The 21,839-nt window shown below is 30.9% G+C and overlaps 3 protein-coding genes and 1 non-coding gene across 4 annotated transcripts; 3 read left to right on the top strand and 1 right to left on the bottom strand.

Moving 5' to 3' along the window:
* The first annotated feature begins 394 nt into the window (after positions 1–394).
* LOC123889642 lies at positions 395–1,184 on the top strand. Its single transcript, XM_045939062.1, has 2 exons — positions 395–690; positions 841–1,184. Exons 1-2 carry the CDS (start codon positions 583–585, stop codon positions 943–945), a joined length of 213 nt encoding a protein of 70 aa, XP_045795018.1. The 5' UTR covers positions 395–582; the 3' UTR covers positions 946–1,184.
* On the top strand, positions 874–9,406 carry LOC123889641 (zinc finger CCCH domain-containing protein 19-like). The gene is made up of 15 exons (XM_045939061.1): positions 874–961; positions 4,277–4,536; positions 4,627–4,706; positions 5,018–5,202; positions 5,357–6,107; positions 6,198–6,298; positions 6,461–6,520; positions 6,608–6,658; positions 6,843–6,913; positions 7,005–8,059; positions 8,141–8,241; positions 8,382–8,441; positions 8,560–8,610; positions 8,788–8,858; positions 8,970–9,406. Exons 2-15 carry the CDS (start codon positions 4,391–4,393, stop codon positions 9,103–9,105), a joined length of 2,919 nt encoding a protein of 972 aa, XP_045795017.1. The 5' UTR covers positions 874–961; positions 4,277–4,390; the 3' UTR covers positions 9,106–9,406.
* Positions 9,407–12,048: 2,642 nt separating this feature from the next.
* LOC123889640 (transcription factor MYB15-like) lies at positions 12,049–14,078 on the top strand. The gene is made up of 3 exons (XM_045939060.1): positions 12,049–12,278; positions 12,530–12,659; positions 13,544–14,078. Exons 1-3 carry the CDS (start codon positions 12,146–12,148, stop codon positions 13,911–13,913), a joined length of 633 nt encoding a protein of 210 aa, XP_045795016.1. The 5' UTR covers positions 12,049–12,145; the 3' UTR covers positions 13,914–14,078.
* A 6,151-nt stretch (positions 14,079–20,229) lies between these two features.
* On the bottom strand, positions 20,230–20,302 carry TRNAR-CCG. The gene has a single exon. It is a non-coding gene; the product is annotated as a tRNA-Arg (tRNA).
* Positions 20,303–21,839: the final 1,537 nt, after the last annotated feature.

Genomic DNA, 21,839 nt, shown 5'->3' with positions numbered 1-21,839 from the left:
GATTGAATAACAATAAATCAATTTGTTTTCTTAGAGCAACAAAATATTATTATTATTATTTTATTTGAACAATTTTTTTTTTGTAGAACAACAAATCAAATTTTTATGCAATCTAAAAATAATGAATCTCCTAAATAGATACACACATGAGTTAATATAAGAAACTATTATTAGCCTTTGATTAAAAGAAATAGACGGTTGAGATTTGATGTCAAATTAAAATTTGACACCTGGTGTCAACGGATCCTAACTCATATATATATATATCTTTATCTTTATTTTATTTATTAAGTATTTATTTATCATTATAAATTGATTCCACTGCTCTTACAAAATTACCCTTCGTGAATATGTTGTTCCATTTGTTATCGGAAATGGATGTCAATTTATCATTTCTCGTTAAAAAAATAAATAAATAACCCATTATTACTATTTACTAGTATTTTGCACCGTTCGAATCGTTATTTGTGCGTTCCGTCAGCATTCACCGGACAACCATTTTCGCCGCCGTACGTTTTCCGGTCACCGCTTCTTCTTATTTTCTCCCTTTAGTGTGATAGAAATAGCTGGAAGATTGAATCGATGAAGGCGCCTTCTCAGAGATGGGGGTACATTCGAATCATGTCCGGAACAATTCTCGGAGGCATCCTCGGATTCTATGTTATGCACCGTCTTGAGATTAGTTACAAGGTTAGCATTTCTGTCTCATTTTAGCCTCTAGTGATACCAAGTGGAGATTCAGTTGCATAATTTGAAACCCTTTTGTTTTTTTCTTGTCAAAGATTTTATCTTTTTAGTGTTTTAAATTTGGGTTTGTTTTGGGTTGATTGCAATTTGCAGGAAAAAATGAATGAAAGGCTGAGAAATTATGAAGCTGAATTGAAGAGGAAGAGGGAAGAGAAATTAAGTGAGTTTGAGATTCAAGAATCATCATCCAAGTTTTGAACTTCCATTCTATATTGTAACATTTCTCAACTTTCTTTTTGATGTACCCTTTTTTATGCTTTCAATTTTTGAGATAATTGTTTCTAGTGTAGTGATATAAGCAATAGCTTTCACATAGATAGGCCTTGTTTGGATAAACAACTTAATTTTCTGCAGCTTATAGTATAAGTGTTTATCATGATAAGCCCTTATGTATAAGTTATTTTGTAACAAAAAATAAAATAAGCTATCTTTGGGAACCTATGAAAACAAGCTAAAAATAGTTTATGAATATGTCATAAGATGTTTTCATAAGTTCTCTTAAACAGTCTTATAAGTGCTTATGCCATTAAGCTCAAATAGGCCAATCCAGACAAGCTTAAAGTTAAACTGTCAAAGCTATTAAAACAACTTGACACCTAAGCCTCATTATACCCTAAGAAAAAGAGGTGCATAGAATTGCAATATGGATTATGTTAGAGTATCATGGTGATTAAATGTGTTTGAATCCGTTTATTTGTTTTGTTGAACAATAACATTCAAAGAATGAAATTGCTGCTCAAATGAGACTTGTTTTGGCTTATTGAGTCATATTATTAGATTCTTGGGTGCATTTTGAGGTGAGTGACTATAAAATGATTAATCCAATATTATCATAATGGGGTTAATTTCTTTCTGATACATTGTAAAAGAAAGTACATTGTATAAGAAACAAATTTGGATCCTTTGTTGTTGTGCAGCCCTTGCAGCACCAATAATGAGGGTATGGGTAGAGACAGAGAAATAACGAGAAGGATAGAGAGGCGGCAGGAGAGGATCCATATCCCCTTCCTATCTATCGGATTCAAATCCTTGCTTCAGTGTTCCCTTTTGCACTCTCTGCTACAATAATCTCAATCATTGAATTAATCTAATGATGGAGAAACAATTAAAAAAAATCCTTAAACCCCCAAATTAACTATAGTCATATCTTCCCGAAGATGTCAACACATTGACCAACCTATAAAGATGTGAAGAAAACATGTTTTAGGGATGCACTTGTTTTGGATATCAATGATCAACTAAAGTGTTCTTTTGGAGGAATATTAGTGATCTACTAAAATGATCTGCTATACTAAGCCAATAGCAATTTCATTACATGAGAATGACACTGTTGTTTCGTTTCAGGGGCACGGTTGCTTAATAATTTCTTTATGTCATGAGTTTCCTCACAGTTGGTGACTTTTATTATGAACATTGACACATTGTGTTTTATGCCTGTGCTTTATGTTGGCAGTACCACGTGTGTGTGTGTGTAACAAGAGTTGAACAGATTGCAATATGGCTCATTGAGTATCAAATAATCCAATTTGAAACTTTTATATGATAATGATAAAGTAAACCCATAAACCCTTATTACAACTATTGACTCAATTTTACAGCCACAATGTAAATGTACAGAACAAAGGTGAGCATAGTTTCTTTGCTTGAGCCTTATATATGTGTTTCCACCTCCTCAATCAACATCATCATCGATTTAGTTTGTCTGTTGAAGCCTTACAAGAGTTGTTGCATTGCATTTTTTTGATGCAGAGTTGGGGACCTTCTTTTGACGCCTTACCATTTTCTCAAACACCATCCGCTGCTTAAGTAGCGGACATCGTTTTTTTCTCAAATTTCTCATTTTTGCACATCCGATACTTAAGTAGCGGATGAGTCAAAATAAGGAGCGCGAGAAACTCATAGGGCGACAAAAGAAGGTCTCGCAGAGTTGCTGCATTGCATGATTTCATTTGTTCCCTCTGCACCCAGAGTTGTTGCATTGCATGATTTCATTTGTTCCATTTGCACCCAAAAACACATGACATGCACCCCCTTATTTTTCCTTGTTCCCAAAATACCACCAAAAAACATGAAACAATGTGTTGAGATTGAGAATGCTGTTGATCTCTTAGTTAAAAAAAAATTACATATTCTCAAACTAATGTAACATCTCAGAAAGTAGAATTTTCAAGGTTTTTTCAAATCAAAATAAGTACTCCATACAAAGTGAAAAATGAAAAAGTTGAGAACATGGATTTGCTTAATGCATAGCATAGGCTCCAATTCATCGTCTGTAGCAGTGACTCACGATTCGTTGCTGCTTATTATTCTCCACTTTATATTTATTGTAATAAGAATACACTAATAATACTAGTTCATAAGAGTAAATTAGCAATATCTCCATTCTCTTTCTCTTATTTATTTATCACCTTTTTTTTTAATGTATGAAATGACAAAATACAAACAATTATTTTTCTTAATGTATGAAATGACTAAATAATTAACTTGAAGTAAAATTCTTCACGTAATTTCTCGCCCCTACTACCAAATCACCAAAATACCCCTATTTGGAATTTAAAATATGTACTACATGTTTTTCGAATTTCAAAATTTGAACTATGACTTTTACTCAAAATTACAGTATATATTTTTCACATTGTAATTATATAATCCAAATGTATTTGGGGTCAATGAGTACATTTATATCGAAGATCAACCAACAAAAGACTTACATTTATGACATAAATCAAAACTAGAAATTAAGCACCAACAAGATCAAGGATGAGCCAAGCTAGTAACACTCTACTCTAGTAAGAAGATGACATGATTTCTTCGTTGGGTTCAACCACACACGCCGCGATATCTTTGAATATCTTGTGATGAGGAGAGGTTCAAAATATATGCAAGGTGTTTTTGGATTTTATAGTCCAAATGAAATGTGTCTGAATTATAGAATTCACAAGGGTAAAAATGTAAAATAATAATCATAGTAGGTGGTGTGGGAGAATTTCACTAACCTTTTTTTTTGGTTACAGGAGAATTTCACTAACTTGAAATGGTTGCTTCATTTTCTCTATAAAGATCACGATAATTTTCTCGTCAATCGAAATATTTAGTGTTGTTCATGGTTTGGAGTAAAAACCAAATTGAATCCGTAATGATACACTACCATTCGAATTGAACCGAACTGTATAAAAAATAAATCAATTTGAACTATATTTTTTTATTGAATTTCATCCAATAAAAAAATAGCGTTGAAAAGAGAGTGTACCTAGCACAACTCAACTGAATAGAATCAAATCGGTTCGGTTCAATTTTATTAGTGAATTATCAGGTTTAGTCTAACGGTTCGGGTCGATTTTAAGTTTTAAAATGGCTTAGTTTTAGACATTTTTTTAACATATTAACTCGATTTATTTCATTCAATAAGAGAGCGAATATTAAATTAAAAAAGAGAATATTAAAGTGTTGGTAGGACTATTATTATTGAGTAATATTGCCAACTGTTGTTACTCACAAGTCACACTTTTGTCTTTCATTTATTGAAAAGATAAAGAAATTATTCTTCGGGTACACGCTGCAAATAAATGCCATCATCATTATTTGGAAGACACCAGAATCTAGAGAGACTCTGAAACACTCTCTCTTTACTGCACACTTTACAATGCCAAAAAGCAGAGAAAAAGCCATGGAAAAGCAACCTGAACCGGATGATCATCATCATGAAGATGAAGAAGAAGAAGAAGAAGAAGAAGAAAACTGGTGTTTTGAATGCAAAGAAGGTGGACAACTAGTTTTCTGTGATCACAAGTAAGTACTAGTAACTCTTCTTTTTCAATCTTTTTTCTTTCTTCTTGATCATCTTACTACATTGTATCAATATATTTTTATTTATTTCAGGAACTGTGGAAAAGTTTATCATCCAGATTGTGTTCAAAAGGATGATTCATATTTTGATACTGTAAAATCTTGGATTTGTGGTAAGCCAGTTGGATTTATTCATAATATTTTAACATATTATAACCAAATATGAAGCACATACACAGATATACCGGACACTGATAATAATTTGAGAAAATGACGGGAGTGATTCAATGTAATTATAACTGGGACACCCCTAATCTGATGAGTGTCCATATTCCTTTTTAGTTTTTAACATTATTTATGGTACTAATTTTTCACATTTTATTATTATTTATATCTGATATATAAAAATGCTATTTATGAGATTAACTGATAGTCTGATACAAATCAAAAGTAACAACATTTTGCATGCATTTTGTATTTTCAGACAGGCATTCTTGCTTCATCTGCAAAAAGCGCTATACATTTCGTTGCCTCGGCTGTCCATATGCTGTATGCAAAAAGTGTGTTTCTGCTGAATTTACAGTAGTTAAAGATGTTCAAGGCTTGTGCATTGACTGCGTGGAGATTGTAAAAATCATAGAACTAAATTTGGACCATGACTCGGAGGGGGTGAGTGTCATCATAACTTGGATTTGTAGAATTTTTACCAAATTTATTCTAATTGATGTTTATTAATTATTGTTTAATCTATATTTGTTTTATGACTTTTTAAACTTATTTTTTGACTCTGTATTAACCTATGAAATTTGCCGGTTTTCTGCAGAAGAAAATAGACCTGGATGACAGAGAAACATATGAATGTCTGTTCAAGGAATACTGGGAAATTGTTAAGAGAAAAGAAGGACTAACTGAAGAAGATATCTCTGCCGCACTTCGCAAAAATAGAAAGCGTAGTAATGACTTTGTGCCTCATACAAGTTGCAGCGAAGGCGAAGAAGAAAAACAAAATGACTCCAACACTAATGAAGATTATACAAGTATGCATAAGCCGAACAAACAGAAGCGGTTCAGTTCAATGGAATTCGTCGGATGGGCATCAAGACCTCTGACTAACTTCCTTGCATCCATAGGGAGATACGAAACTGAACCAATGATGCAATGGGGTGTAAAATCTCTGATAAATGAATACATTAAGGAGAAAAATCTTTATCATCCCAAAGACAAGAGAAAATTCCTCCCTGATGACAAGTTGTTTCCTATCTTTAAAAAGAAAGTTGTGCCAACGTCTCAGATATATCCTCTACTTGAGTCTCACATCGCAAAAAAATCAGATGATTCAGCTGGAAATGAAAAACCTCTATTGGAAAAAGGAGATTTATCGATAAAATCTGGTTGTTTTGCACCCATTAATGCCAAAAATGTAACACTTATCTACCTAAAACGAAGCTTGGTGTTAGACTTATCGAAACAGCCTGAAAGCTTTGTGAGTAAGGTGGTTGGAACTTTTGTCAGAGCCAGAGTAGATTCCGATGATCATAAGCTAAGGAATTCATATCATCTTGTGAGAGTCATAGGTATAATAAATTGCATATAGATCTTTCTAGTTATTTTTAAGCTACTTTATACTTCTCTTGATTGATCATTTCTCTTGTTTTAACTGTTAGATGTTGAACACGATGAAATGTCTAATGGAATACGCATGCGAGTTTCTTTCATGCCAAAAGCTATTCCAATTTCTGAGCTTTCTGATGAAGACTTCACAGAGGTAAATGTAAATAATTTGCAGTAAACCTATTGTTTTTCTGGAATAAGTTATGAACTTCTAGTTGGAAAAACATTTCTTATATGATTATATTTAAGTTATAATATACTCTATTCACTCTTTTATTCTCCAAGAATACTATTAATTGTGTTGTTTTACTTACAGGAAGAATGCGAGGATTTGCGGCAAAAAGTGAGCATTGGTTTGCTCCCAAAATTAACTGTTGTAAGTTGTATGATACATTCGTCGATTTGTTGATTCCTGACATGTCGAATTTATTAATAACTTTGTTTACGCCAATGACATTGGCAGGGGGGTCTTCAAGAGAAGGCTACAAGTCTTCATGAGGATATAACAAAACATGTATCGATCATTCTTGACTCTATGCTTGTTAATATATAGCTACTTTATAAAACATAGCCTTAGACACATTCTTGTTCTTACATGTAATCTGTAATTATTTTGGTTTCGACTTTTGCTACTTTTGGCATTTGTAAATCTTTCTTATTTCCTAATATTATTTGCTTTATGAATGTGTTCTTGCTAGTGGATTTCGAAGAACCTAGTCTATTTGCAAATTCAAATCGAGCGAGCAAATCTCAGAGAACAAAATAAAGAATATCCTTCTTGTATCATACAGAAATGATTTTATGAATTATTAGTATCATACCACTATACTATAGTGTTTCCTTGACCATTTGTGCTGTACAAAAATTGCATTACTAGATGAAAGCGAAGAGCCTGAACAGAAACAAGAACAACTGCTAAGGTGCTTGCCATTGGTTTTCCCCGAGCTTGTGGAGGTAAAACATGATGATTCTGATGAAGACTGTGTGGAAACAGATAGCCATGGGGTAAGTGTAAAGGTAAGAGAAGGACTAACTGAAGACAATGTCACTGCTGCACTTCCCAACAAAAGAAAGGGTAAAGATTTTGAGCTTCATACAAGTCGTAGTGAAGACAAAGAAGAACAAAATGATACCAACAGTCATGGAGGTTATATAAGTATGCCTAAGCCGAAAAAAAGGAAGCAGTACAGTTCAATGGAATTCGACGGATGGGCATCAAGACCTCTCTCTAGCTTCCTCGCATCCATAGGGAGATACAAAACCGAACCAATGATGCGAGATGATGTAAAATCTCTCATATATGAATACATTAAGGAGAGAAATCTTTATGATCCCAAAGACAAGAAAAAGTTCATCCCTGATGACAAGTTGTTTCCTATCTTTAAAAAGAAAGTCATGTCAAAGTATAAGATATATGACCTACTCGAGTCTCACATCGCAGAAAAAATGGATGATTCATCTGGAAAGGAAAATCATGATCAAAACAAAAATTGTTCTACAGAAAACAACCACATTGATGATGAGACATGTATGGAAAACAAAATTTCAAGGTTACTCGAGTCTCACATCGTGGAAAAATTGGATGATTCATCTGGAAAGGAAAATCATGATCAAAACAAAAATTGTTCTACAGAAAACAAGCATATTGATGATGAGACATGTATGGAAAGCAAATTGTCAAGGTTGATAGAAAAACCTCTTTTGAAAAAAGGAGATGTATGTATAAAACCTGGATGTTTTGCATCCATTAATGCCAATAATATCAAGCTTATCTACCTAAAACAAAGTTTGGTGTTCGATTTATCGAAACAGCCTGAAAGCTTTGTGAGTAAGGTGGTTGGAACTTTTGTTAGAGCCAGAGTAGATTCTAGTGATCGTAAGTTAAGGAATTCATATCATCTTGTGAGAGTCACAGGTATAATAAATTGCATAAAGATCTTGCGAGTTTTTTGAAGCTACTTTAAATAATTGATCATTTCTCTTGTTTAAATTTTAGGTGTTGATCCTGATGAAATGTCTAATGGAATACTCTTGGAAGTTTCTTTCATGCCTAAGGCTATTCCCATTTCTGAGCTCTCCGATGAAGACTTCACTCAGGTAAATGTGAATGTTTTGCGGTGAACCTATTATTTTCTTGGAATCAGCTACGAACATCTTGTTCGAAAGACACTTCTTATATGATTATTAAGTTATAATACAATTTAGAAATCGGCTTAACTGCGTTGTTTTACTTACAGCAAGAATGCGAGGATTTGTGGCAAAAAGTGAACACCGGTTTGATTCCAAAGTTAACTGTTGTAAGTTCTATGAGAGATGCGGAACATTCGTTTTCTGACATGGTGAATTTCATTTTTCTTACATTAAATATATGGCGGAAAATTTGAACTACTTTGTTTTCCTTATTGGCAATGACAGGGGGATCTTCAAGAGAAGGCTACCACTCTTCATGAGGATATTACAAAACATGTATTCATTCTTGACACTTTTCTTGTTCATATCTATCTTTTTTCCACTATTGTTCAAAATTTTCTGAATTAGAACTGGCTTAGATGAGTTTTTGGTATCAATGTTTGTCATTTTTGCATTTGTAAATCTATCTTATTTTCTGATATATTATTTGTTTTATGAATGTGTTCCTGCTAGTGGATTGCGAAGCGCATAGCCTATTTGCAAATTCAAATCGAGCGTGCAAATCTCCGAGGAAGAATTAAAGAATATCCTTGTATCATATAGATAGAAATGATTATATGAATTATTAGTACTTTAGAAGAATAATGATATATTTAGACTATACTATAGTTCCTCCTTGACTATTTGTGCTATACAAAAATTGCATTACTAGACGAAAAAGAAGAGCTTGAACAACCATGGAAGCAAGAAAAGCTGTTAAGGCGCGTGCCATCAGTTTCCCCCGAGCATATGAAGGTAAAATATGATGATTCTGATGAAGACAATGGGTAAGCAGATAAGTCAGTACGTTGTAACAGATAAGATCGGTCCAATCACAAGCGTGTGGCCGAGATCATTTCAAGTAATTTTGTAAATGAGTTAATCTAATCCGTCTGATCTGATAATCAATGGATGAGATACAAAACAATGTGAAACTGTGTGTTTTGTTTACCGCAGATAATCTTAATCGACAGTTCAGTAGTCTAAGCATTGAATATCTATAGTATTCTCAATAGTATATAGCCCTTAATGAAGTGCAAACTTATTCCTGATTAATGTGAAAGCTTTTGAGTTGTGCAAGTTTTGGTCTAAGTTCAATGTTTTAGAAAAGCAAATAAATAAAAGTCAACCTTTGTTATGATGGTTTGACCTAAGATACAATTAGCACAAATGCCACAAATAGATACGGAGACATTATTATCGTATCTATTTTGCTGCGCTCATTAAATACTATAGTACATTGCATTGCCTTACATAAAAAACAAAGGAAAATACTAACTAGTGCCCCTGGGGCACTGGTTAAGGACCTAAATAAGGTATGAATGTATTGAAAATTGTGTAATCCACTTCTTATAAGTATAAAAAATGCTCTTTTCAATGCAAAAATTACTTTTTTTAGTATCCTTAACTAGTGTTCCGGGGGCACTGGTTAGCATGACCCAAAAACAAAAGAGAGTACTATTGAATTGTAGGCATCACTCTCAGAGTAGTATCAAGTTTATGATATGCTGACACACTATAAAACGTGGGTACTTGAGATTTCGTGAGATTGAGGGGAAAAAAACTAAAGATAGTGACATATGGGAAGAAAGAAAAGACAAAACTATGGCAAAAGGAAGAACATGAACATAAGTATATAATGCATGTTAAAATGATAAGATAAAAAGTTAAATAATCCATGTTTATAAGCAAAATTCTTTTTTTTCCACGCATATTAAATAATTTGTTATTTTACTAAATTATTCCTTTACAATACATTAAATTTACATTAAAAGTATACAGTCATGCCAAAAAGTAACTATTATTGAAGGATATTTTTGGAAGAATAGTAGTATTAAACAAAGTTGATTTTGGTTAGCATATATTTAAGGTCAATTTTTTTTTTTGTTAACTACTGCTTATAAACAAGGTCGGAAAGAGTATGTTTTTTGTCCTTTAAATATATCAAATTTTATCTTTAATCCCTATAATTATTTTTTTTAACTTTAGTCCTCTTCAATTTTCAATTTTTAATCTTAGTCCCTGTTTTTTTCCAAATGTTTGCGTATGACGTCCTAAATTACTTTATTTGAAAACATATCATTATTAAGATATTAAAATACAATTACTTTAATCATTTAACTACTTAGTCTTTAATTTTTGTTAATTTATTTATAAATTATAATTAAAGATTAAATTGTTAAACTAAATATTAAATAGTTAAATAATTAAATTAATAATATTTTAAAGTCTTAATTATCATATATTTTCAAAAACGTTATTTAGAACATGATTTTTCAACTTTTGAAAAAAAAAACATAAACTAAAATTGAAAATTAGGAAGAAAATTTTTAGAGGGTTAGAGCAACATATTAGCTTTCTCCAAAAAGGCAAAAAGTATATATTGTACTGTGCTCCATGGGTTAGAGGAAAAGCATTAAAGATTGAAGAATTCTAGCATTGTCACGAGGATAATGGAATGAGGTGGCAAGAAGATGTAGTGTAATTGATTTGAGACATGAATGAATGAATTAGTCAATTTTTGTCCATGCCGCATACTTCTTTTGACTCTCTACTCTCAAATTATTATGATGATTACTTTAAGCTTTGTGGTAAACCCAAGTTTTGAAGAGAAGCAACCTAGAAGGTAAGTTGAATTCAAGTCCACAAAGGCAATGGTACTTTTGTGACGAAAACGTTTTAAAAGTAATTATAATTACATTTTAAATTATGGAACCAGTATCTTAAGCTGGCCCATTTCTACATATTATCAAAATCTTGTGATTAATTACCATATGCTTAATTTCAACTATGCGTGCGTGTTTTGGAAAAGTAAAAAAAAAAAAAATATGAATAATAATTTAGGTTAAGAAATCTCTTATCAAATATGAGATGATATATATCAATGCTTGAGAGCTTCGGTATGTCTCTTTTGAGCCGGTGAGACTCTTCTGAGTTTATACATAAAAGGCAATCATCATCTTACAAACTAGTTTTGTAAGGTTGAGTTAGACAACTCTCAATTATAAGATGATATCGAGCCTTTCTGAGATCTGTTGAGTCACATACTATCATGTTTTTCGCTATGAAACCATCCACAATTTATATCTACGCACCAAATTAACCTAATAGTGATGAGGGTGATCAACCATATGTATGATTTTAAAAATAGTTATAAGTTAAATTAAGACATTGAACTCAAATGATTATTAAGTTTCACTGAAAGATGAATTATTCGGGAGAACCCAAATTTGATTCTTGGATGAAATAATTTATGATCAAACTTTACTTACCTCACGGTCGAACTCCAATTCAGCATAAGCCTCTACCGAGGGTAAAAAAAACAGTTATGAGTAAGATAAAATATTGTTTTTTTTTGGTCAGGTAGCCTAGTGGCTTGAAATTCCACCTTTAAAGATGGATAAGTGGAGTGTCCAGAGTTCGAACCCCGGCTCCTGCATATAAAATGTTGATGTCCCAACCAATTGAGCTAAGCTCATGGGACAAGATAAAATATTGTTAATGATATATATATATATAACGATGATAATTAATTAACATAAATTTGACAATGTTTTTTTTCTTCTTTTCTTATTGACGGTATGATGAATTAATTAAATCAAAAAAAGAAATTCAAAATCCGACAAAGAAAATAGTATCACTTGTTTTTTATATGAAAACAATACTGTTTATTGGACCACATGATCTATATATACAATATACTTTCACCACTATAGTAATAAAGAAGCCGAAACTACCTTGAAAGAGCTTGGTTGAGAGAGAGAGAGAGACACCAAATTTGTATAGAGAATAATAATTAATAGAAACACACTACTAGTGTGTAGTGGTGACCATGGCAAAGACTCCTTGTTGTGAAAGGATGGGAATGAGGAAAGGACCATGGAGTGCTGAAGAAGATCATATCTTGATTTCTTATGTTCAAACATATGGTCATGGAAATTGGCGTGCCCTTCCTAAGCAAGCTGGTGAGTACAAATTCACATTCTTAGGTTTTTTTTTGTTGCCTTAACTCTCCGCTTCTCAAGAGAAATGGCTCCTGCCATAATTGATCGGGAAATAAATAAAGTCTGATTAAGAATTGTTTGAGCCAGAGCCAAGATGCAAACTTTTTTTTTTCCTTCCATAATTTGTATGAATTGGTTCATAAGAAATGTTTTTAATTGTTAGATATATGACTTCTCTAATGTATGATAAGTTATATGATATGATTGTTTAGGTTTGTTAAGGTGTGGTAAGAGTTGTAGGCTTCGATGGATAAATTACTTGAGACCAGATATCAAACGAGGAAAATTCAGCAAGGAAGAAGAAGATTCTATCTTAAAGCTACATGAAATTCTTGGAAATAAGTGAGCACATATATATGTTTTATTTTTATATGTAGTGAGCATTGTATTGACTAATTATAGAGATATATTTATTATAACTTCTAGTATGGCTCTTTGGTAAAAATAAGCTATAAGCTAGCTGATAGCTGAAAAACTAGCTTATAGCTGATAGCTGAAAAGCTAGCTTATTGAAATTAAAGTGTTTGGTAAAATTAGCTTTTAAAGTGGTTATTAAATATAAAATTACATAATTGATAGTGGGTAGTTTATTTTTTAGAGTGGGTAGTTATTAAATTAAAGGGTAAAAATGGAATAAAGTGTAAAAAGCTATAAGCTATAAGCTCAAATGCTACTTGAAATAGCATCTGAAAAAAAGCTATAAGCTAGTACAAAAAGCTTGTTACCAAACACCTCTAATTTTTTGAAACAAGTTTATAAGCTCATATAATAAGCTATAAGCTAGCTTATTTGTGTTACCAAACACACCCTATAAACTTCTTCTAATTTTTTTATAAGAGACAATTTACTCTTTAATACTCATTGAAAAATTATGTATCTGATCTATAATAAAAATTAAATATATTATTTATTCAGCGAATGTTTGGTGTCACGGTGATATGTCAGAATCACGGTAATCCACCGTGATTTTTTAAAAGCCACACTCTGTAGATTCTGTACAATCTGAATCACTGTGGTTCTACCGTACCCACCATGGGGTGATACCAAACATAGACTCAATGAATCTAGAAATGTGAACGATCTCTTATAAAAAGGATCGAAAGAAGTAATTACCTTTCAAAGAGAAATCATATCATCAACATGCAATATTCTATGTGATTATTGAATCTAGTCCTCTAATACAAGTGAAAATTAATTAATTTATTAGTGACCCCTTTATTGCTTAGATGGTCAGCTATTGCAGCAAAATTACCAGGAAGAACGGATAATGAAGTAAAGAACTTTTGGCATACTCATTTGAAGAAAAGGGTCCAAAAGAATAAAGTGCACAATGCTAATATTACCTCCTTCTCATATACTTTACAAGAGGCACAAACAAGTGATGCTTCTTCTAGTGTCGGTGAAAAAATAGTGATCTCTAATTATGGTTTAGTAGCCTCAAGTAAGGATCCATCAGTTGTAGGCACAGAATTTTGCAATGCAATCTCTTGTGATGATACTTTAGGAGAAAATATGGATAATCATGGTTCATGTCAGATTAGTGAAGAAATGGAATTTTGGTATAGTGTATTCATCAAATCAGGGCAGACATCATGAAGAATGGAAATCTAGGATAGGAGATTGTCTCATATGTTTTTTTTTTCTCTTTTCGGATGTTAATTCTTGATTTCGGGTTTGTGTATAAAAATTGAGTTAAATAAATGTTTAAAATTGAGATCCAAATTTGAAAATGAAATTAGATTTCTCAATAAAAAGAACTTTATTATGCCTCGTTAAAACCTTACTAGAGAAAACCCATTGGGAAAAAATCCTAGTGAAGGAAAAAGAGTACATCATCCTTTGTGTGTGAACTGCCTCATTAAAAACCTTACCAGGAAAAACCCAGTGGGACAAAACCATGGTTAAGGGAAAAAGAGTGCAGAACATATTTATATCTCCCCCTCATAAAGACAATTATATATGAGATGAAGAAAATCAAATAATCTTATGTAGTTGTAGTAGTTGCTCAAAAGTTTTACTTGAAGCTGACTTTATAGAAAGACATGTCTTATCTTCTTTATCATATAATCTTCTCCAAATATGTAGTTTGTGCGACATTATCTTCATGTTGAATCGTTGCAAGAACCCTTTAGAAGAAAACTCACATATTCTTGTATCTGATGAAGACACACTTCAACCAAATCACATTCTTGATTTATCTTCTATACTCCTCAACTTTCCTCGTCATTTTTTTTCTTCATGATATTGTTATTGTTGTTTGTTTCATAGATCTCCATGAGTAATTGTACTTCTTCATGTGAACATATAGTTTGTTTGTGATCTATACCTTTACGAGGATTAAACAAATTACCTGCATATCTAAAATAACAAAATATATACTTGATGATATATTGACAACAAATAATAGGTCCATAATGTATTTGGCCCCAATTGAACTAAAATGTGGTACTTCAGGACCAATTAGTTCTTCATCATTTACTCGAACTCTAAAATATTCTTCAAATACTTATTTTGTAAGAAATAACAATATTTCAAGCTCTTAAGGAGTCTCTTGATGATATTTTTATCATCAACATAGATAGATAAAAAAATTCATTGCCAAATATTTTCTTAAAATGAACAAATTGTCATTTTCATATTTCTCACTTGGAAATATTCAACAAGAATATTATACAACATGCATATATATTGCTCGAGTATTTAAGGAGACTTATTCATGTTTATTAAGTCACCTTTCCAATAGTTTGATATATGTGTCTCACGAAAATTAAATCCTTTTGGGATTTTCATATAATTATCAAGTGAGATGATTTTCATGTAATCATCATTATTAAGTGAGTCATTCAAATACATATACTAAACTTAATCAATTATAAAGAAGTTCTGAATTCACTTCAGGTGAATATTTCTCTTCACATTCAATGGCAAACTTTTACCAATATGCTTGAATAAAAAAAATCAAGCTTTTAATGTTTGTATGTCAACATTTTCTATTCACACGAAAATTAATTCGTATCTATCATGTTTTACATCTTCGGGTGTATGGACTGCTGGTCTAAAAATCTTCACTTTGCAAAGTGACTTTAATTGCGTAGCAATTGCGTTTTCATTTTAGACAATCACTGTCTATAATTTTCAATAGAATTTAGTTCATGATCCTCATTAACTCTTTTCACAAATAGCGCTATATTATATATAAAATATCGTCAACGTTGACTTCCTTTCGGTTCCATCATATTCCATTCGTGACATAATTTTCATTCATGACATAATTCGTCGAGATCTCTTTATTATCATAAATTTCAGGTACCTGAGAAGTTCTTCTGGAACTTATAACTCAATTATGTCAAATACTCTTTTGACAGTTTCATATCCCCACTTGGGTCATCTTTCTTTTTAGCTCATTTTCTTATTTGAGGATTTTTTTTCATTGGAACCGATTGATCTACCACGCTTCAGGGTGGTTAAAATTCATTTGCAATATAAGACTGTCCATCAGGGACATCCATTTTGATCGGAGCATTAGCAGCTGATAGTTGATTTCATAAACTTTGCAAATGATTTATCTTTTGAACTTCTTGTTCAAACTATTTTATATGAGGATCAATGTGAGATAATAACATTAATTTATTTCAAGTGATTCATTTGAACTTCTGGTTCATATTTTTCAGCTGCTTATTCTCCCCCCTAATATTGGGAAAATTAATTCATCACTTGAAAATCAGCCTACATGGCTGTAAATAATTCTCCAATTTTTTGGCTCAAGATGATTTATAATAGATGGAGATTCATATCAAATACATTTTCCCAATATTCTTTAAGAACCGTTTAAATGCATTCTATTGGAGCAATTGCACATACACAACACATCCAAAAATGCTTATATGGGAATCATGTTTATAAACAAAGTTCAAATTGTAAATTAGGGGAGAACTTTATAATAACTAGTTGGCTTGATGCGAATTAGTATCTCAATATACATGTTTGAATGTTCCCAAAATATAAATTAGAAGTTATGATCTCATAAGTATCAGTCATGTAATTAACTTTAGACGTCTAAAGAATGGATCTTAAGTCCATTTTTTTGTATGAACATACTACCGGATGTTTCATAGTAATTTCAATTGACATACGATACTTATCACATATTTTCTAAGAATTTAGAAAATGAGATCTTAGCAAAACTATTTGAGAAAATAATCTCACAAACTTCTGGTTGTGAGTAAATATGCATGTGACCAATTTAGTTGATGCATCAATTCAAGTCACAAAATGTCTAAATGGTCCAGATTCTCAAATTATCAATTTCTTTTGGGAATTAGTAACCAATAAAAATTATTAGAATGAAGGAACTTCGGGCCCTTCAATATATATTTATAGTTTTTTTTTTCGCATCATAATAAATCCGGGATGACCCAACCGGTATTGCCAACAATAAATTTAATATAATTTGTAAACTTCTGGTTTACAATAATTTGTACTTCAATTGCACTATTATATATAAAAGTGTAGTATAAACTTCTGGTTTATAACTTTTTCATTACACTTACTTTATTCAAAATATGCGTGGTAATATATAGAGATATTCAGCATCTCTTCATTTCTTGTTCCATATTGATATTCATATATGAATGACAAGAAGATTATACTTATGCAATTAATTGGTCTGCAAATCAACATCTCCCTTATTATTGGGCTGAATTGTTACTATTGTCATTTATGTCCGTTTAAAAACGTTTCATCATATTAGCGAGTGAGTGCCTTTACCAATCATTGGTACATTTATATAAATGAGCTTCAAGCAAACTTCAGGTTGCCACTCGAATTCTTCCTTACAAATGGAGTCAATAAATTTTGATGACTTTACAAGTCATCTCAAATAGCCACAAATCAACGGCAAACCAATATATAATAATAAAAAAAAACTCTTATAATAAATCAATGTAAGGATAATTTAATACTCAATTGTCTTTGTAGTTCCTCAAAATAATAATTTCAATAACAGTTTGCAAGTGAGTATTCAAATAACAAGACAATATAAAATTTACAAAATATTTACAAATATTCATATAAATAACATTTGGTGTAATAATTATCGTAAAAAAAAATTTGGTGTAATAATTAACAAAATTGAGCCTAAAATAAATTTCCAAATAGAACACTTTAACAAAATAATTAACATTAGTGTTACAACTTTTAAAGTAAAATAAGAGTTTCTCATATAATATTTTAGGATCAAATCGTGAGATTAATATAGTTTAAAATTATATATAGTTTAAAATTATATATGATTCTCAGTTCTCACATTCAATCAACACCAAATATTTAAAAATTTCACAAAATAAATTCAAATTCCATAAACCAAGGATATGATATTAATATCAAACAAATATTCTTGAATTCTTGAATTGAATATATAAAAAAAATATTCCGGGTATAAATTATAATTAAATTTATTTCCAAAAGAAAAAAGATATGATTAAGGTATGAATTATAATTTTATTTCCAAAAGAAAAAAATATCAATTAAATTGATTTATTATAGAAGAAAAAAGTTATCGTATAAAATAAAATGAATAAAGTATTAAGTCATGCACACCTTTTATTTTAGTAACATTCAAACTTAGTATATGAAAGTAACAGGAAACATCACAATTGTCAAAAATAATGTAAATAAATAATACCTTAATTCATGATTTAAAAGGTCAAGTTGATTTCATCTTGCAAAAATCCCAAAAGTAATAGGTAGTATCACAATTACAAAAATTTGGCTAATAGAAATCACAAAAGAAATTAAACGATATGATATTTCAATTGATATTTGAAAATTTGTCAAATCAACTAATTTTATTTTCAAAACAAATCATTTAATTTCAAATGAATCAATCATAATACTTCCTTAACAGATAATGTAATAAATTGAAAACAATAAAAGAAAGAAATAAAAGGCATTCAATTGTTTTCAATGAGACCGATTGACCAAATTAACATATGAATGACATATGAAAAATCAATATGAAGATTTGTCTTAATTTATAATTTAGAAATAAAAGGCATTCAATGTTATATTTGGAAATAGTATTAAATATGAAGATTTGTCTTAATTTAGAATTTTTAACGGAAAAATCAATACGGCCATTGACCTTGTTTTTAAGGTTATATTACTGCAGGCCGTAAAAACAAACGGTGCGATTCATGCTACATGCTTTCTGTGAAATTTACTTAGCAATTGAATTTTACAATTTTATCCATTGAGTTCTTCAGGAACTATATAATAAATCACTATCAATTTACAATCCTTCAAGGATGTAGGAATATTGAATTCATCTAGAATTCATTGAAGAGAAAAAAAAAAGTTGTTTTATTAGTTCTTCAGGAACTATATAACACATAAAAGTATTTTGATGTGCAATCCATTAGGGATACATGGTGATAAATGGTGATATTTCGTAAGTTCTTCAAGAACAAAATTAATTGTTTTCTAAGTTCTTCGGGAACTAAGATTATGAATTTTTCGGGAATTCATGTATTAAATGTCTAAGTTCTTCAGGAACTAAGAATAGGTTCTTTAGGAACCAAGATTATGAATTCTTCGGGAATTCATGTATTAACTTTCTAGGTTCTTCAGGAACCAAGATTATGAATTCTTAAATATGTTTATGTTCTTTTGGATGATCAAAGTGTCGATGTTTCACCATACAGGTGTCGGTCACGAATCATAATGATGCTTCACCAGACTATTGTCGGTCACGAAACTCAAACAATATCAAACATCCAAAATACATATTATAAATAAATAAATAATTGATCAACATTTTATGTAATATTAATGATCAAAGTGTTATGCTTCACCATACAAATGTCGGATATCACGAAGCGTAAACAACATTGAATCAATTAAATACATAAAGAAATGATGCTTATTTATTTAATTTTAATTATTATTATTTGATCTTTATAAGTATACAAGGTTCAAACGATTCATAATCATATAATAATCAAAAATAAAAACTACTTGTGATTTCATAAAAATAGAATAAGAATTGCGTACCTCAGTTGGTAAGCTCGTGCTGATAACGTATTATGAAATATAAGTAATAGTAATATTATATAAGTATAAAGGAGAGAAGAAGATAAGAGAGAAAGAATAGAGATTGTATTATTCTCATCAAGGTGTATCTTTACATGACAATACAAGTCCTATTTATAGGACAATATAATGGGTCAGTGGAATGAGTCAATGCTTAATGGACATCCACCAAATTATTCATAACACTATTTCAATTATTTCGTTTGTATTGATTTTTTTTGAAGAAATTTCGTTTGTATTGATAATTTTTGTATCAAAGAGTTTAGCGGCATACACATTCTATCATAGAAACTATTTTCGTAATATTTTATTATGTGTCTTCTTCAAAAAATATTTTATTATGTGCATTTACAAAACATTTTTATTGATCATTTTATTGACCATGTTTCATTCTTGAGATTGTTTTTCTTAGGAAACATGTGTAGTTTAAATTTATGTTGGAAATATGAAATGATATTTGTTGAAAATTTTCATTTCATGAGTCTTTGATGTTGAGTGAAAATAAATGGCAATTTTGCAATTAAGAGTTGACATTAGAAATGTTTTTTAAAATCATACATACTTTTTGTAGGTACAAATGATGCTAAGAGAAACAAAAAACAACAAAAAAAATTAATTAAAAAAACAAGAAAGAAACAAAACATAAGTTTATGAGAATTTGAGAGTTTTTTTTTTTTTCATTGGAAGAATTTGAATCTGAAGTTTTCAATAAATAAAAGAAGATATAAGAGAATATAAAATTTGAGAGATTAAAGTTAACTAAAAATTACTACAAAAACTGTTGAAGAAATAACAAAAGAGTAATATATTGCCAAAATTAAAACGTTCACGATGGGACTCGAACCCACAATCTCCCGCTCCGGAGGCGAGCGCCTTATCCATTAGGCCACGCGAACAACTGTTGACTGTTTTTACCGCTTTCACCTTTTTAATCCGAGTTAGTTACTTCACTTCCATGAATTTATGATAATTTATCGATTTGGAAAAGTGATTGGGCCTAAGCCCAACTAGGAAGTGAGCATGGTCCACTTAGACGAAGAGCTAGAAATTTTCTCATCCCACCCTCTTTCTCGCCTACCCCGCAAACTTCCGAATTTACCCCTGTTATGTTGACTTTGGAAAACACGAACCGAATTTTTTTGGTGTTTGAAAAACATTTTCTGCTCGCTCAAAATTCGGAATACGTTTTCCGAATTAAGGCGATATATACCAGAACCTTACTCTTTTATCTCATTCACCTATACACTCAATCTAAAACTCTCCTCCAATAAATATCGTTTTTGCTTGGATTTGTGGCTCAAAATCAAGATTGCAACTTTGGCTAGACATTTCGTTACTGATGGATACTCGAAATCCAGGTAATTTTTAGTTTCATCCGTTTTTTTTTGTGATATAGAGGTAAAAAATAGTCTGTCAACGGTTATAGGTAGAGCTGTGAAAAAGGGTCGGGCTATCGGGCCGGCCAATTATCCCTATATTTTTACACGGGTCGGGCTTCGTAGAAAGGGGACCGGACCTTATCGTGTCGGACCTTATCGGGTCAGGCTTTTTCATGGGCCGAACCACGGGCTTTTGGGGTGGCCCCTTAAAGAATTTAAAAAAATTCTATAATCTTTTTATTGTTATATTTTGATCTATTTTTATGCATAAATTCATATATAATCTTTTTGATTATTTTTGTCGTTTTTTTGTTATTATTTGTGTTTTGTTCTTATCTATAATCTGTTTTATTCCTATTTTTAATTTGTGAAATTACAATGAAGAATATAAAACTTGGAATATGGTTATTCTAAGCATATCATCTTTTTATTGTATTTATTCTATATTCTTTTTATTCTTTTTTTTTACTTAAATTACAATGAAAGATATAAAACTTGGATATTTTTTTTTTTTGGTTTTCACCACGGTTTATTCTGGTTTCAGTCTCCTCCCGATCACAGTTGCGGGGGATCGAACTGCGGTCCTCCCTACCAAGTTCAGCGTCAATCACCACTGAACCAACTAACGATTGGTATAAAAGTTGGAATATGGTTAAACCTACTAAGGATGAACTAATAACTTTGGTAGTAATTAATTTTAGGGTAAATAGTGTTATACCCCCCTGCAAAATAGACGAGTTTTGCGTTACCCCCCCTGCAAAATATTTTTTTGAGATTACCCCCCTGCAATGTCAAGATTCTTTGCGTTACCCCCCTAGCTTAACAAGTGGGCATATGACATGGAAGAATCTTGACGTGGCATGACACGTGGAAATTAATTTATTTTTTATTTATTTTTAATTGCCAACTCATTAATTAATGTGGATTTTTAATTAAAAAAATGAAAAAAAAAAACTTAAAAGTTGTTATATTTTTATGAACTTACTTAAAAGAAAGTTTTTTTTTTGACTAAAAGTTGTTATTATATATAAAAAAAAATTCTTATATATATATA

This window comes from Trifolium pratense, linkage group LG6 (assembly GCF_020283565.1).
Source record: "Trifolium pratense cultivar HEN17-A07 linkage group LG6, ARS_RC_1.1, whole genome shotgun sequence".
NCBI classification, from domain to species: domain Eukaryota; kingdom Viridiplantae; phylum Streptophyta; class Magnoliopsida; order Fabales; family Fabaceae; genus Trifolium; species Trifolium pratense.
Note: the sequence above shows the minus strand (reverse complement) of the source record. Positions and strands in the feature narration are given on the sequence as shown.